The sequence below is a fragment of the Argopecten irradians genome, chromosome 4 (genome assembly GCF_041381155.1).
Source record: "Argopecten irradians isolate NY chromosome 4, Ai_NY, whole genome shotgun sequence".
Taxonomy (NCBI): domain Eukaryota; kingdom Metazoa; phylum Mollusca; class Bivalvia; order Pectinida; family Pectinidae; genus Argopecten; species Argopecten irradians.
The window spans coordinates 40,063,195-40,081,827 of NC_091137.1; the positions used below are offsets into that span (position 1 = coordinate 40,063,195).

The 18,633-nt window shown below is 33.8% G+C and overlaps 1 protein-coding gene, 1 long non-coding RNA gene and 1 pseudogene across 2 annotated transcripts; 2 read left to right on the top strand and 1 right to left on the bottom strand.

Moving 5' to 3' along the window:
- The first annotated feature begins 2,054 nt into the window (after positions 1–2,054).
- On the top strand, positions 2,055–5,260 carry LOC138321642 (uncharacterized). Its single transcript, XR_011208348.1, has 2 exons — positions 2,055–2,564; positions 3,804–5,260. It is a non-coding gene; the product is annotated as an uncharacterized lncRNA (long non-coding RNA).
- Positions 5,261–6,036: 776 nt separating this feature from the next.
- On the top strand, positions 6,037–8,792 carry LOC138322295 (uncharacterized; annotated as a pseudogene).
- Positions 8,793–9,239: 447 nt separating this feature from the next.
- Positions 9,240–17,617, bottom strand: LOC138321643 (uncharacterized). The gene is made up of 6 exons (XM_069265445.1): positions 17,559–17,617; positions 17,102–17,215; positions 15,367–15,928; positions 14,468–14,652; positions 13,953–14,158; positions 9,240–13,806 (listed from the first exon to the last, which is right to left on the bottom strand). Exons 2-6 carry the CDS (start codon positions 17,210–17,212, stop codon positions 13,617–13,619), a joined length of 1,254 nt encoding a protein of 417 aa, XP_069121546.1. The 5' UTR covers positions 17,213–17,215; positions 17,559–17,617; the 3' UTR covers positions 9,240–13,616.
- Positions 17,618–18,633: the final 1,016 nt, after the last annotated feature.

Genomic DNA, 18,633 nt, shown 5'->3' on the forward strand with positions numbered 1-18,633 from the left:
AATTTGGTTATTTGTAATAGGAAAATTATTTAAATCTTGTCAGAATTTTATCTATGAAGTGGTCATTGAATCCAATTAACAATTTTTTCCATGACTGATTCCCAAGGGCCTTAAGGGCGGGGCCAAAAGGGGTCAAAATGAGGCTTAAAATTTCAAAAATCATTTTTAATTCAACAGATTTGATGGAACCAGATACTCTCATAGATTGAAAGGTTATTAAAAGGCCTCTTTATAAGAATTTAGCAATTTCATGGCCTTGGTATCTCAGATTTTCCCAGGGGAGAGGGTCAAATTTACTAAACATTCTATAGGAAAAAACACATTTTATGAACATTATTTGCTTAGTTTTCATAGGAAATAAGTCAACTGGGTTAGAATTATTAGCCTGAGATGGTATTTTAACATCTTATATCAATATTGGTCCCTAGAGACCCCAAGGGGCCAGAGGGGCGGGGCCAAAAGGGTTCAAAATGGCTAAAATTTTAAAAATGTTCTTCTGAATTCTGAATATAGTCATATTTAATTATTTATTGTGTTTGTTTACATTGTGATTTTATTAAAATGAAATATAAATTACACAACTTCTTTATTGTATGTTGCATATTCTGTCTTTGCATATTAAAGAGTTATCTACCCTTGCGAATTAGTATCGATTGTGAAGCCATCTGTTTATTGTTTGCAAGCGTAGCGTCATAATTCCTAGTCCAAGAGAAAACTACCCAAATTCCACTCACGCCACAATAGATACCTTATACCTCCCCGCTAGTGACATAAACACAAATCGTCGTGTGCTTTGAAATAATGACTTATAATGATAAAGGTTTTTAAAAAGCATTTGCATAAAAACATGCGCATAGTCGCTGGAAACTACAAATTATCTCGTACATGGATAACTATTTGATCTGTTTCGTTTGTGCTTTTCAGTTTGAAGCTGGTTGTTTGTGTAAACGTCTTTAAAACAGCGTATGATAAAGATACATTGTAATGTCGTTTTCAAATAAAATAAATAAAAAGGAAACATCTTTACGTCAATATCTGGTTTCTATCTGAAATAAGACCCAAGAAATCGCGTTTTGCTTTAACTTAATTGATGGAGTTTAGGCAATTGAAATACAAACATATTGGACAAAGAATAATAGCCCTTTCCTTATTTATTTTGATATCCATTATAGCATATAACACATTACAGAAGCAGCCCAGCGATGGTTTGGCATTGTGTTCTATCGTGGCTAGTTGTGGTGAAACGAAGTAAGGTATAATTTAGGACGCAACAGAGATAAACCCTTTCGTTCCAAATCTGTCCTTGTGTACGGTACATCCTCTTCGTGATCGCGGAATGATATTTTTGATACAAAATTATCTCCACATAGCCGAACACTGTCCAACGTGGTATACAACTCCATCGTCGTCTGGCAAGTGTGTACCTTGAAATAGAAAATAGAGTTCAAATTGCTTTCAAATGATTTGCATTGCTGTTTTGCGGTTGGTAGAATAGCAAATTGAATAGTCTACAAAGTGTATTTTGTTACTTAAAGATACATCGGAACAGTAACATTTCAGGAGTTAGCTTGCTTACGTGCTATATTTAGTATGTGGTAAAGAAGTAGGTTCGTCTGTCCTGTTTTGACTTAGGTCACCTGTCTTGGTTGATATTCCGTCCGGGGATTGTGGATGACTTTGTACTCGATATGTCCCTTGGTATTGTCGGTGCCAGACTTAAAATGTGCTCCTTTCACATACTGAAGTTCAACGACCGCAGCGTTTGGATAGATTTCAAACATGTCTACAAAAACTATAGCATGAACGTCTATAATTGAAAAATAGTGAGGATAATTTGCATCAGTGGTAGCGATCGGTGGCCTAATTCTCGCCAGCATTTGCATATATTTATGTAAACATCCGGTTTGGGTAACACTAAATAAAGGAATTGTCAGGATTTTGGTATGTAAGTATCTAATTGTAGTTTGATGTATACATTCATAATCTATTATATAATGACAATTTTTTAATTCATCCCGACGTAAGAAAGATACAAAAGTTGTTTGTTTTTTACATGTATTATATTGATAGTCATTTTGGAGAACAGGTACGTTCGTATAGTGATCATGTCATTATGATGGCCCACTGAATTTAACCAAGTCTCACTCAAACAGACGCTTGTTAACTACGTACGCATCAAGCGTCTGGGTGATCTATGCAGAAGCTAACAAACACGATAAATTCTGAGTTACGCTGGCTCCTTATCATTTCGCACGGATTGTCAACTAACGCATCCTTTCATTAACGAGGGAATATTTAATACATGGATACAGATACAATGAAATATCGTGACACTCAGCAATAGTGTAAACGGCCGAATGTAAACAAAGACGTCATCACGCAAAGCGGACCTGTGATGTAAACTTGCAAGTCAAGAAATATTTTCCATTTAATTATCGAGCGTAATAAATGCATTCTCATATCTGAAAAACACCGAAGAATATTTGAACACTGCATGTTGCAAGCCACCTTGCTAGTAAACTACGGAATTCTTTTCGTATTTGGAGACAGAAGCAGTGAAAATCGTAAGTTTCATTTCGTTTTGCTTCTTTGCCTATCATGCCTATGGGTCGGTATATTATTATATGAACTATTTGACAGACATCGGCACATGAAGTGAACTTACAACATCATGAGTATGTGTGAATTCCTGCTAACATCCATATAATCGACGTTTTACTTTATTACTACGCAACAAAATTGAATATCACTTTAAATTTGAAGTAGTTTGTTGTTACAGTATATAATTAGCAGTTGACCAGATTCATTTTTGGTATTATTTTCTAATGCGATGACATCAAATTTAATATTAATGCATAGAGTCAATTTACCAGATTGTCAATATGTCTATAAACATCACAAAGCATGTGTTTATTTGTAGGCAAAACAATGCATGATATAGATCCATACACAATACGTACATATGTGTGTAATACACATGTGAATACAGAATTTCTTTAGATAAATAGAAGAATTGTAATGCTAGATTTATTTAAGACAATTAATATCTGGGATTTCGAAATTGGCGGTATGAACTTAAAACATCGATTAAACAGTCACTACATATATAACTTCATGGATTCAGAGAATTTATAATAACACTTACCAAAATAAACAATAACCTGTGCACTGTAATATATCATACATGGTAAATTTACACTTGCTCAATATTACAGTATTTGGTTTAAAGTAAGTTTTGCTAACAGTAAAAAACATTGTATTTTATCAATGTGTATCGGGTATAGGAGACAAATTAATTATGATGCTAATTAATAATATATTAAAGATGCTTCACCGCTGACAAATGGTATTTTTTCACTATCAAAAACGGCAGCAGACAATTTAGTATTTTTCTTCAGTTACAAAAGTTACTTACTTTACACCATTACCGCCGTTGAAAAGTTTGAGCTCCAATTTCACTTCAAGTTAAAAATATAAATAAAATAATTAATTGCATCCCGAAAAAATTCTGTAGCACTATATCCTATATGGAATGAAGTACTGATTGCGCTTGACCCAAAGGCAAAATTAATTATTTTATATTATTTTTTGTGTTAATTAGACTTATGCATACACGATTAAACACTAATTATTGTTCAAATGATGAATATCATTTATACTCTGTCGGCGGTGGAGCATCTTTAACTCAAAGTACTTGTGTACATGAGTCCAATTTCTTCCTTTTGTCATTGTTAGATGATTTCTGTAACTTTTTTATAACAAATTAAGAATATTGATATATATGTTAAATTTTATAATTACAGGACTCATTGGCTAGTCATCTGAAGCAGATTCATAATTGTTGAAGACTGGAGATTATCAGGATTACTTTGGAAGCAGTGAAATGATTCTAAGGATGACTACCAGGCATATATTAAACTAGCTGCGACAACATACATGTAGCTCTGGACAACAAGCATATGGATTGGCGCTTCTCATTCGCATTGTTTCGTAATGCCAATTAAAACACAAAAATACAAAAAAGTAAATCCAGTATATTTGCAACTTTTGCAAAGAGTTGTCACCATTTGACATACTGCCGATTGTTATCAATCTGTGGAGAGATAGAAGGTGTTTAAACTTTTAACTTCACAGACTGACTCACATGTTAGTCTTTCTGTTTTGTTGTAAAATTCATACAAACAAAAAGAGTTTTCTTGGCTTGAATGAAACACACTATATATGTTCTGACAGACGGTCATTATCAGAACTACAATTCTGTCCCATTGACTGTAATGTTGCAAAACATCAAGTGATGACAATTAGCGAGTGTCGAGTAACTTTGCATTTAGATATATATAGAAATATCCTACATTTATAATATAAACTGATAATTTATTTACCCATCATCACGCCTGAATTATCATTACTACAATGTATATTTCAATGATTCACATCTGTGACACGGCCATATAAGTACATTGTATATGGAATGACATTCATTTATTTGCTACAACAGAAACATATTAAACAGTTTTACTTGTTGACTTTGTGCAGTGTGTTCACCAAAATGACACAAATTTTAACGCTTCTGGTGACATAGCCCATTGGTTGTTCCCATTAGTTGATGCCTCTATCAAATGTTTTTACAACTGTTTCTGATCTTGTTACCAATACATGTATAAACAGTTGTAAGTAATGTGACATTAACAACAAGTTGCCAATAATGTGTGATTACATGTACGTTAATTTCATATTCTTAACATAATTAAATGGGAAAAAAACCTTTAAAACATAACAAAAAAAGTATTTATTTTAGTACATAAACATAAAAACCGATCATTGATTTACAAGGTCAAGGGGAGTAACTTGTACATGACAATTTCAAAATTGACTAGGGTACACGAAATTCGGCAGTCCGGAAAATTTGTAATCTGGGCGGTTTAGGCTGGGAACGAAGGTGTCCAGATTATATCGAGGGTCCAATGTACATGTCAATGTATACAAATAACACACTGATTTTGAGAATGGTTGTTTTAATATGCTGTTAAGAATTCTCAGTGTCCATTTTATGCATTATATAGAGACAGTATCATACTGAATCTAACTTTGATATGACTTTTCTTCAATATTGCAGCAAAGTATCAAGAACTGCTCTTTACTTACTAATATGCCTGAATACATTGTGTGTATCACAGAAGAGAACTAGAAAAAATAATGTATTGTGATGTTATTTCATGTTTGTATTAAAGTATTTTTGAATAAACATAATTCAAAACAATTCAGTTTTGATTTTGATGCAGTAACCAATTATTTAAATGAACATTTGAACCTTAGTTTTTGTCATTTCATTTCTTCTCTTGAAAATTATCTAATTAATTGCCTTTTGCCCTTTCCTCCTGTAACAGATCTGTACCACATAGTTCATCGGAAAAAAAATACTTGTATATTATATGCATTGCACATAGTTCCTTATAAATGAGGTCTGTAAACAACATTTGCAGCATAAGCCATGAACTTTGTAAAAATGCCATCAAGGGATATCCATGTGTCAGATTATACTTTCTTCTTAATGGAGTCTTAATGTTTCCCTTGTTGTCATTTTACTGCAGATTGTTATTAGCTGTATTCCATGGCCTTGTCCTCAAGATCAATTTATCAAATAATCATAACTACAAATTTTTTTCTTTATTTTGTTATTGACAATATCACATTAGAGAAAAAGGTCACATGACTGTAAATATTTGTTGTAAAACTGTTGAATTCAAGATAGGTTCAAAGTTCAAATCTAAAAGAAATTTTCTAGCATTTTCTTAAATCTTCTCATAATTTTTAGATTCATCTTTTGATATGAGGAGGAATGGTTGTCTGCAATCTCAACAATTTATCCAAAATTAATTAAATGAATACTTGAAGATAAATAACCCAACTTGATAATGACATGGGACTTGCAAGAAAATACACACCCTAAAATGTTACTAATGACATATTTGCCTTCTTTGAACTAAAATTTTGTTTTACATATGACTTTGATTGCTTAATAAGCAATGGCAGATTATGGGGCATGCTGACTTCACTACTTGTCGTGAGTCCAGAAGAAGGTGTGGAGTTCTTGCTAAACCCGACACCACATGTGGACGATATTTTGTTCCAAGTTTCAAATCCAAGTCCGAGTTGCTCATTGTTGAAAAACAGAAATGGTATGTTGGTAACTTCAAACTGCCACGTGTACCTGTTCCAGATCCCCAATGGGTTCGCCATTCTCAACATAATCGGAATCGGAGGGAGTGCAGTGTAATTGCATACATCAACGGTCTCATCATCGTTCAGATTAACACCAACAGGTATTATCTATCGCCCAAGTTCTATATACTGGACATCGAAACAGGTCAGGTGGTCGGCCACTTTCTCATGTTCTATCACTGTAGGAGATGGTATGAGAGTTATATTTCACCTAACAAACAAAGGATTCTCTTACGTCCGGACAGTCTCACTCGGGTTGTAGCTCTACCCGACAATTACCTGTTAGAAAATGTCTACATTAATCCCATTACCAGCTACTCCAGCCTGTCTGTTGGAACTATCCCGCCCATATTCCGTGCCCATGTTGTGACATTTAACGCTTTAGCCGGTGACAACGCTATTGTTATGGCATCTCAAAAAGATCTGGAAATTCGCTCCATTGATTCATGGGATATCCTTTATGGTGTTCAAAATCTTGACCTGCCCACCAACATACAACAGATAAAGTCTAGTCCCCTTGGGGACTTCATAGCACTACGCTGTGTTCATCCTGTTCATTGCAAAGAGTACAGTGTCAACGTCATCGCTTTGCTCAACTTTCGAACTCTTGACATTTTGTTCAAAGTGGATGTGTGTGGCTGTTATTGGCCTGTATCAGAGGTCATCAATCTCCAAGTCTTCCCATATTTCTCTCCCAGTGAGGCATCCATATCACTTATGAAGAATTGCACTATCATCGTAAAGTGGTCACATACAAACTTCCAATAGCCCGCTTGAACCTGCAGTACCTGTGTCGGAGGGCAATCCTACATCTGACAAACTTCAGAGATCTGGGCAAACTTCCTCTTCCAAAAACTATCATCAGCTTTCTCCAGGGTAAACCATTAGCCCAAAAGGAGAAGCCATTTTGAAGTTCCCCTTGCTACACAAAGACTTAGATTTTGTCTAAGAATACTCCGACTGTCATTGTCAGTTTTATGTGCAACATGAGATTTTGATGTTCATTACCAGAGTAACACTGCCATTCTGAGGTTGCACTTGCTACATGAAGATTTGATACGCATTACACAGAACACTGACATCCAAACAAATGTACTAATATTTATTTCCGACGAATGGAGAGACATGAAGAAGCAATGTATAAGAAGACATATCCTTTGAAAGTAGTCTGGTTATCATTGATTAAATTCTATAATTATAATAAATGCAAGTAATATTTAATTGTTACCACTTTTTCAGAACCCACTAGACGCTGCTCTACTGCAGTTTGTAAAGAAGGGTCTCATGGTGTCGTAGGTTTATTATTAGTTATCAAATATCAATAATTACGTATAGTACAGCCGATGTTAATTCTTCTTAAACAGATATGAGTAATTTCATTTATTCTATTTGTTATTAGATATGCATCAGTACTTACATTGATGTCGGTACCTACCAGGCATGTATTGGTAATTATGTCTCCTCTTGGAGTGGATGTTGGAAAAATGCATAAAGTCAATTCCTGCTTTTCCAATTGATAATAAAAACTTTTCGGATTTTGAATACACAATTAATTTCGATAATCATGTCATTTAAAAAAAAAAACATGCCACCTATTAAGATATCACGACAGATGCTATATACCTGATTCATCTTAAGATGTTGTGCAGTGCAATATAGTTAGTATAAGCCCAGACCCAAAGCCAAGACATGTGCCAAAATGTCTTTCAATTCATTGGTTAAGGGAATAAGGGTAAAGCCAATGGTCTGATGTCCAAACCATTATGGAGGGGAGAGTTACATTCTAATCTAAAAGAGATATATACCAGGTAGATGTGTCTTGATTTGAGATGTTGAAATAATAGTATGATTTATCTTCTGTTTAGGAAATAGTTTTACACTTGTTATAGATGAGACATTTTCTCGTGATGAAACACGTGAAGTTAACGTCACGTGATGTTAGTCACATATGTTTCTCTCTACTACATACAATCCCATATCCACGTTTATATGTTAATCCGGAATTCATTTTTGCTAAAGCTAAACTTAACATGCCACACCATTAGTCACAGTCCTTAGTCTTGAATATATGATAAGGTATGGTAACTTTGAATCATTGTATATTTTGAGCCATGCATGTTTCGTGCAGTACTTTGAAATCAGAGTTTCAATGTATTTTAATGTTCATAATAATTACGTGTATGTATCATAATTATAAACCAAAGGTAGCTACTTATAAGCAATACTCATTATACACAAGGGGACAGAAAAAAACTTTTTTTTCGTAACTTTGAACTTATCGAAATTTCATAGTTGTTCTTTGTACACTCCATTTGCCTCAATCTGTCGGCATCGAAATAGCTTAAAGACTGAATACCTCTGGTATACAGAATTATAATCTAAAAATTAAAATACAAATTATTAGTTATATTTTGGATGTACAATTATCTTAGATCAGGTAATCATTGCTGAAATCCCTCTTTTATGTACATATAGTCTATATATCAGTGATTGTCTTTGCCTTTAAATATATTTATTGAGGACGTCATGATATTTAACTCTCTACATTTTTATGACAAAATATTATATATATACAATTTATATTGTTAATAAAATCTTGCTTTTAAAGGTTATAGCATCAAACTCAGCATTATCGAGTTAAATGTCTGATCAGAAATCTCTTATCAGACTGAAAGGTTTTTGTGTGTTGTATATACAATTGTATGAAATGATATGTAAAACTATCCTCTAGTCCCAAAATGTTAGAATAAGCTTGTGTGCTAAAGTAGCAATTGAAATTATTATACCATGAAGATAAAGTTAAAGTCAGAATGCCTGTTTGAAAACGACTTCCATGTCCAGACGTCAAAAATAAAAGAAATACGTCTTTTAATGGTTTAGATACGCTTTTGTGATAACCATAATTATCCTCACAATTTCCAAGGAAGTGGCAGACAATTTAGTTGGAGACTTGATACAATGGAATGAAATGAGTGCAACCTTCTTTTTTCCGACGATCAGTTGGCAATTTGACATCTTTATTATTTTTGTTAGAATTGTTGAACCACTGTTATACAGTATATTTGGCTATAGCACAGAGATCTACTCTAGAGAGAGAGTATCATTTTTTAGCGAAACACTGGATGTTAGGGGCTTCAAAAGGTCTTATAGTATATACATGCAGATATTTTTTTATATTTTTTATATGTGCATAGGTCTTTATAGTATTACTGCTGTAGCGGCTCAAATATTACACTTCAAACGACTTATTATGTGCCTGGATGCCAATGATTAAAGACTCTGAAACTAAAAAGAATAATATACAATTGAATATCAAACCTGCATGCATCTGTTGCACATCTTTAGATTCTCATTTTCAATGACATTTTATTTGAATACCTGAATACTGCACTTTAAATATAGTACAGTCCTACAGCATTGTTGTTAATATAGAATCCTACAAGCAGATAGTGGACACTATTTTTAATAAATAAACCTAAAAAGTTAAGAATTGCATTGACCTTAACCCCTGAAGTATATTTAGGCTGTTTTTGAACAAAGAATAGGTCAGTCCATTATAACATTTCAGGGGTGAATAAGTTCAGGCTTAAAGGAGGTATAAATTATGCTGCAATCAAACAACTCCTATATTTGTTGGTGCTAGCTATAACGACTATAGAGGCAGTGTAATGAATGTTTATGGTGCAGCTCTTTTCGTATTGTTAACGTGTGTCTTTAAAATATACAAAACATCATGTAAAAGTTAAATGAAGACCATTTGATATCTTCCATATTATGTATTAATCAATCGCTAGACATTTCTTTGTCATGTACTAGAAATAATTAACAATGATGGATTTGTTATATTTGGTATGTTGAGCTAGACTTGTCAATTACCATTAATCTAGTATTGTTTTACAATGCTGATTAAATACATTAATTTTATCCACAGGTCTCTATGTTTTTAAAACGTGAATCCAATGATTATAGTCATATGTTAATGCCAAAACACTTACCTGCCATATTATTATTATATATATATATATATATATACATGTTGTATATTGTTTCTTATTGTCATTTGAACTGCTAAATGCTATATTTGGCTACCATTTATATTGATGTGATGTTACAAGATGCAGTTATGCATTGCATCATTATAACGTAACGGAAAGGAATACATGTGTGCAGTTCCCAAAGAGAATGTGGCATACACTATATATATTGAAGTTCAGTAAAAACCATTTAAAATATATACAGATCACTTATACAAATACCTGTTGAACTCCAAATTTTGCATTCAAATATTTATGTATCGGTATCACTTGATAAACAGAACAAATTTTTGTGGCAACTAGACACGTTTCGGACATCATTAAGGCTTATGTTTTTGTCAGTTTGTCAGCTATAGCATTATAACTTTACAAGACAGTTTTTGTAACTTTTTCATGCTTTGTTGCTGTAAAATAATTTTCTTTCGCGGCTGCTAAATTTTGTGATTTCCATTTCACATGTTTATGGAAATAACATTCGCGGATTTAAGTAAATAATGAAGATTTCTATCTGTAGAAATACTGTTAATGATATGGTATAAGATAATTATTCGTAAAGATAAGCTTTATACTAATTTACTTCGATTGCGAAGTTCGCGAAAGTAAGCTGCACGCGAAAGAAAGTTTGTTTTCAGTATGTTGTGTAAATATATAACATTGTATTGTGACTTAGGATATGATAGCAGTATATTAATATTTAAATGTACTTACTTTACTGAAACGCTGATACTTAATTGATTTGTGATATGTATTATGACTGTTTATTTGTTTGTTTGATCTTATTATGATTGTTTTCAACCCAACACCTGTTAATGTTGACCTACTTTATTGAATATCATTTTGTATTTGACTCATTTTTGTTTAGTTTAATTTAAAAAGAATGTTTATTCGATAAGATGACTTAATGATATCTGTTTTAATATCCATGTTTTGCTATATATATTATCGCATGTATTTACATTTTGCCTATGACAAGTTTCTATGAGTTAATTAGCCTTAATTACAAGTTTATTTATACCATGATATTGTAATTGACATCCTCTCCACTTCTGACATCGGCATTTACATGTTAATAGATAAAAACAACACTTCAAATCCGATAGTCCAGGCGACTTCATGTTCGTACAGTAGTACCATATGCTATGATGATGTGTTTAAATCAATGACTTTGAAGTTTGTTCGAATTACACAGGTCAAATGAACTAAAATATTTTCACATTGAGCCAAAATTTGTGCCCGTTTGTTGTTGATAAGATCGGTATCTTAATAGGGGGACTACCTAGGGAGTACTGGTATATGAACAATGCGTGGTTCTTTGTTTCTATTGTTATTTCTATATTCAGACAAATCAAAATTTTGATAACCATGTTACTGTCCCTTGTCAAATGGTATTAAACCCGAGTGCTCCCTTTATGATATGGATGTTGTGTTAAATTTTGAACTTTAATATATACACTTATTTATTGCTTTGATTTTTGTGCCAATGTTCGTTTTAGAATTTCACTAGTGCTTTTTACATAATATGGAATTGTTGATTATGTTTATTTCATTTATGTTTTGGGTAGTTTATTCATTAACATAAGTCTGATTGTCTGTGCTTCTAGGAATAAGAAGTCATAATACCTTACATTTAATATACATGTTGGTGTATTTACATTTAGAAAATTGATTAATAAAAGTAGGTATTTTACCACCGTTTCAATGACGGAGCCACTTCTCAGTGAAGTTCCTAACCATAGCTAGAAAATATATTATAAATGTTTTTTAGGCATCTGAGACGAAGTCTCATGGTGACCTTTTCTAAACACCTTTTGTCCGTCGTCGTCCGTCGATTAATAATTTACATTTTCGACTTCTTCTCCAAAACCGCTGAAGCAATTTCAATCAAATTTTCCATAAACCTTCGAAGGCATAAGGCCAATCAAAATTATGTATTAAATGACCCCCCATCCCTCAGGGGGCTGTGGGAGGGGCCAAAAAGGGGTAAAATTGACTAAAATTTCAAAAATATTCTTCTCCACTCACAGATGTGGTAGAATCAATACTCTTCATGGATAGAGAGGTCACATGGTCCTCTACAAAAATTGTGAATTATATGAACCTGGGGTCTCAGGTTTCCCCTGGGGAGGGGGTAGAGTTTACAATGGTTTATATAGGGAAAACATATTTTTGAGTATTATTTGGTTATTTGTAATAGGAAATTAGTTAAATCTTGTCAGAATTTTATCTATGAAGTGGTCATTGAATCCTATTAACAAATTTGTCCATGACTGATTCCCAAGGGCCTTAGGGGCGGGGCCAAAAGGGGTCAAAATGGCTAAAATTTCAAAAATCTTTTTAATTCACAGATTTGATGGAACCAGATACTCTTCATAGATTGAAAGGTTTTAAGGCTCTTTATAAGAATTTAGAATTTCATGGCCCTGGTATCTCAGATTTTCCCATGGGGAGAGGGTCAAATTTACTAAACATTCTATAGGAAAAACACATTTATGAACATTATTTGCTTAGTTTTCATAGGAAATAAGTCAAACTGGGTTAGAATTATTAGCCTGAGATGGTATTTTAACATCTTATCAATATTGGTCCTAGCTGACCCCAAGGGGCCAGAGGGGCGGGGCCAAAAGGGGTCAAAATGGCTAAAATTTCAAAAATGTTCTTCTGAATTCTGAATATAGTCATATTTAATTATTTATTGTGTTGTTTACATTGTGATTTTATTAAAATGAAATATAAATTACACAACTTCTTTATTGTATGTTGCATATTCTGTCTTTGCATATTAAAGAGTTATCTACCCTTGCGAATTAGTATCGATTGTGTAGCCATCTGTTTGCAAGCGTAGCGTCATAATTCCTAGTCCAAGAGAAAACTACCCAAATTCCACTCACGCCACAATAGATACCTTATACCTCCCCGCTAGTGACATAACATTATCGAGTGGGCTTTGAAATAATGACTTATATGTTAAAGGTTTTTAAAAGCATTGCATAAAACATGCGCATGTCGCTGGAAACTACAAATTTCTCGTACATGGATAACTATTTGATCTGTTTCGTTTGTGCTTTTCAGTTTGAAACGGTTGTTGTAAACGTCTTTAAAACAGCGTATGATAAAGATACATTGTAATGTCGTTTTCAAATAAATAGAAAAAGAAGAAAGGAAACATCTTTACGTCAATATCTGGTTTCTATCTGAAATATGACCCGAAATCGCGTTTTGCTTTAACTTAAGTGGTGGAATCTAGGCAATTGAAATACAAACATATTGGACAAAGAATAATAGCCTTTCCTTATTCATTTTGATATCCATATAGCATATAACACAACTCAGAAGCAGCCCAGCGATGTTTGGCATTGTGTTCTATCGTGGCTTGTGGTGATATGAAGTGAGGTATAATTTAGACGCAACAGATAACCCCTTTCGTTCCAAATCTGTCCTTGTACGGTACATCCTCTTCGTGATCGCGGAATGATTTTTGATACAAATTATCCACATAGCCGAACACTGTCCAACGTGGTATACAACTCCATCGTCGGCTGGCAAAGTGTACCTTGAAATAGAAAATAGAGTTCAAATTGCTTCAAATGATTGCATTGCTGTTTTGCGTTGGTAGAATAGCAATGAATAGTCTACAAAGTGTATTTGTTACTTAAAGATACATCGGAACAGTAACATTTCAGGAGTTAGCTTGCTTACGTGCTATATTTAGTATGTGGTATGAGTAGGTCGTCTGTCCTGTTTGACCTTAGGTCACCTGTCTTGGTTGATATTCGTCCGGGGATGTGGATGACTTTGTACTCGATATGTCCCTTGGTATTGTCGGTGCCAGACTTAAAATGTGCCCCTTTCACATACTGAAGTTTCACGACCGCAGCGTTTGGATAGATTTTTTCAAATGTATCCTGCAACAAACAAACAGTTTACGATTTACACAGCAACAACGCTATTGGTATGGGAAGTAGAGTATTGCATTCCATATTTCACCACTTGATATAGACTATATAATATTGTCAGTAAAGTTCGCAATTAAAAACGTAAATCAGTATTCATTTACATACCGGGTATGCACTTTAATATAAAATAATATATAATTCACCATTTTCTGCCAAAATTATACCTCAAGAACTTAAAATAACATTATCCATTAATATGACACAATTTCAACCCAGGAAAGTAAGACAGCACTCTCCATTTATCTGCCACAATTTTACCTCAAGAAAGTGAAACAGCATTCTCCATTTCTCTGTCAACACGAAGTCGTATACATCTATATTTGCAACATAACCAAACCCACGAAGATATGCCATACAGTGTAATATCCCTACGAGTGTATCCTGTTCTAGCTGACGTTGAAGGGAATCGTCCAGTGTGGTGACCAAATTGCGATCGACATCATCTGCAACAATCATACCTTACAATAAAAATACTAATATTCATACTGTAAAACTTGGTTTCGTTTTTGTATCGCGTATTTAGAAGGCTATAAGAATCTGCTGCCAGTGCTCGCTTCAAAACAAGTTTCCACATAACTACAGCCGAAAATGTCGTTAGACATGACAACGCGAAATTCAATCTACGCAAAAACAAGTCAGTTTACAGTATGTGGTGTCTTAACAGGGTTTATTGTTTTTATATTATTTTTGCGGAACGTACTTGGTCGTATATAAAAAAACATATATAATATTAGTGAGTGGAGTGGATTACCACGAAAATTAATATGTGCTTGCTACCGTACGTTTCTTTTATCCTGTATTTTGCTATATATTTTGTGATGGTTGATATAAAGCAAAAATGATAAAACAGATATAGATATGGCTATTTAACACATTTCTCATATCGTATCTATATCATTGAAGTCAGCTTGATGGCCGAGTGGTTCAGATGTCCCGGCATATTAGCCTAATCCACAAACCATCCACCTCTGAGATTCGCGCTCCACTTAGTTACCAGATAATAAATCTCCGTGATTATAAATGACACTGAACAAAAGCAAATCCAAACAAAATCAAAATACGATATAAACCCTTTGAATTGTTACATGTTGGGAAATGATGGCGCAAAACTTCGAGCAAGATAGCAATTCATTGTACACATATTATGTATGACCTACCTTGTGATCTGCCAGGCAGCGGAAAAGGGAATTCCTTTAACTCAAGTAACCCAGCCTTTATATAGTGTGACAGAACAGACATCAGCTGTGGGTCTGGAAGCTGGAGGACCAGATAAATTTTGTCTAAACCTATGGATTGGTAATACTCGAACCATTCAATCAGCCGCATAGGTCGCACGTCTCGTGTCAGCACGGAGTAAATAACGAATTGGTTGGTAACTTGTTTGGACTTCGGTGGATACAGAACGTCTATAAATTCCTCGTTCACTGTGCATGTCTTAGAGGTCAATATCATGGCAACTGAGGTCACATGACCATTATTTGAAGACATAATACATTTGTATTGTCGTGCGGATAAAACGTTTTCATTATATGCTGAATAAAGTGGTTTTGCAAACACTTGAATTAATGCAGCATTGGATGTTAAAACACAGCACTTATATTGTGTATCCCTTGTGCCATCCCAGACATTTAATATAATTTGGTGTTCATCTTCAATGTCCATCACAGCCGAGAACACGGAGAGCAAAGTAGAATCGTGAGAGAGAACGGGACTGTGAATCTGCAAAGAAAGCAATGAATCACTAAATCAGACTAAGAATTATCGATAATTAGGTATATGGATATACATATACCCTAATTCATTTGCCAGTCATAAACCTAACAAATACGATGTAAGTCAAACAGTTGGGATTACGTTTATACAGCGAAAATGCAAGGAATAAACTTTATTGTTGAGAATGTTTGAAATACGAAAATGATAGTGGTTGTTATTTGTTTACAAGTTAATAAGCTTTTCCTTATTTACTTTGATTAATTTGGTGATCGCCTTCGCCTTAGTATATTCATACTGAAATCACTGAAAATACATAAATCTTTAATCTTAATCATAGCTGCTAATTTTTTTTAAAGAAGACCGCTATAAAATATATTCTGCAAACACCCTTATATATCAAACATTTTATTAGGGAATTATGGCTTTAATTTATTGTGTATATGGTGAAAACGGCAAAATACTCATAACATCCAATATTTTGTCAAATTGGTATCTTTGAGTGAACACAGTCCAAAAACAAGTTCACTACCATTTGTTTTTAATTCCATTTTCTTCTAATATCCGAGAAAAAAATTAATACAAGAAAATTTTAAATTCTCATGGCGTAGTTTAATAGTAAAAACTATCAATAACCTTGTTAGTGTATTTGCAAAGTTACGCCAGAGTGTTCAATCACTTATAAAACGAGTATTGTTTGTATATCCTTTCGACGGCCGGCAGGATTCGAACTTGACTCAATTTTGATCGTAGGTTATTACAAATGCCATCTATGAACGCAGTTTGCATCTAGATTTCGGTTTGATGCAATTTTCACGATGATAACAAACAGCACACACTACAAACAAGCAAAAACAGTCACCTGAAGTCCCCTAAAGGTCACCACGCACGGGTCATGGGAGGCAGAAACCTGCGCGTGGGACTAAAATCCGGATTTCAGACCTCAATTTTTGACTTATTTGGGCATGTTCAAAGGTGATTTGTGACGTCACTAATGCAATGACCGAATCGATATTGGCATGCTATATAGGGATGAACATTCCCTTTTCAAAAAACTAGTATTTAGTTTTCAACGGTCTCAATGGGGCTTCAAAAGGGTGCATGAAATGGGGCAAATGAATAATTACGCATAAATACGTTACAGCCGTCCAAAGGATAAAGGCTTGTAGTCGTGATACTTACCCCTATAGACGTTATATATATATAGCTGGAATATACCAGATATATAGATACACCGACGACTGTGGTCATTACTCCGACGTGATAGGGGATACGTTTACGGTTGAAAGTCATGCCCTTCAAATAAAAATCAGAATGGGTAGTAACCTATTCGTATGTACCCTTCACTGTTAGCTATTTTCAGTCACTAAAACTTAAATCAACTGTTTATATATACAACTATACCTCGGCTATATAAATGTACTCAGTAACCGGTTCAGTATATTAATCAATACATTTAACTACTTGCTTAACCTTATAACACAATTATCAATACAGTACACACGTTCTGTTTTGAACTGGATTAACATAACCCTCCAAAACAAATACAAAGTTGGACAACATTCATTGTCAAATATAAGACAAAAAATACAACAGAAGAATTGACAATAGTTATATATTATATCAACTAAATACTTACGGATTTACTATAGCCGAACTTGAAGTAAAGAACCGCCAGCGAATACACATGAAATATACAACCAGATATAAAAGGACGATTACAGTTCTAGTGTTTCCTATTCATTTACCGTTATCACTCACTATTGTTATCCTATCTAATACACGGGTTAGAGGTAGAAGGTCAAAGGTCAAGAATCCATTATCATTGTTTTAATTCCCACTAACTTTGTTCCATATGTTTCGTGCTTTATTGACGACAGTAAAATTACAACACATTTTGTAGATAGTCTCCATTAATTACTACGACACCTTCGTTAGACTGAGGTTAGTCTTAAGTAGCAAAAGTTACGTAACAGTAAATACAATATTAAATACGAATTATTTTACATTTTCTTATTTTCTATCGAACGACACGAAATCCGACGGCTGTTCTTGTTACAGTGTGAAGTCTTGTTATCTAACGGGCTGGGGAAAGGAATACATTTTCTCCTTTGATATTGCCTTGTTGCTTTTGTCAAGTTGACAACCAAAACGTTAACAATATTATGAGCTTTGTTAAACATTGTGTTTGGGGTTGTCACAGCAAAGGCCTTACTTACCAGGCTTTATACTCTATACTATTTTACTGAAATAAAACGACAAGTCCTGATAACTATACCTCATTATTCCTTATGCATAAGCCAGTTGCATCTGTACGTTTTAAACTATATGCGTAAAACTATTAAGGATGGCATAAGAAGTTGGGCCTTTATTATGAAAATAATGCAACTCTGTTTTTCCTCAATATCGTCCTTTTTGCATATAAAGTTTCTATTCTTATATACTTAAGAGAACTGTCCACCATTTTAACTACAATAATCAGAGAACAACAGGAATTCTTGACAGGACATAGCCGTAACCATATTGATACCTTTTATATGGCAATAGTTAACAGAAACATCACTCTAATCCTAGTTATAGTCCCATAATATGGAAGAATACAAAGTGAATAACGTTATGATCTTTTTTTCTTGCAGTCCTCTAGCTTGTTATAGAACCATAACACGTAAGAAATGATGTTTAGTGTTTATATCTATATTCAATTATTTTCCTTT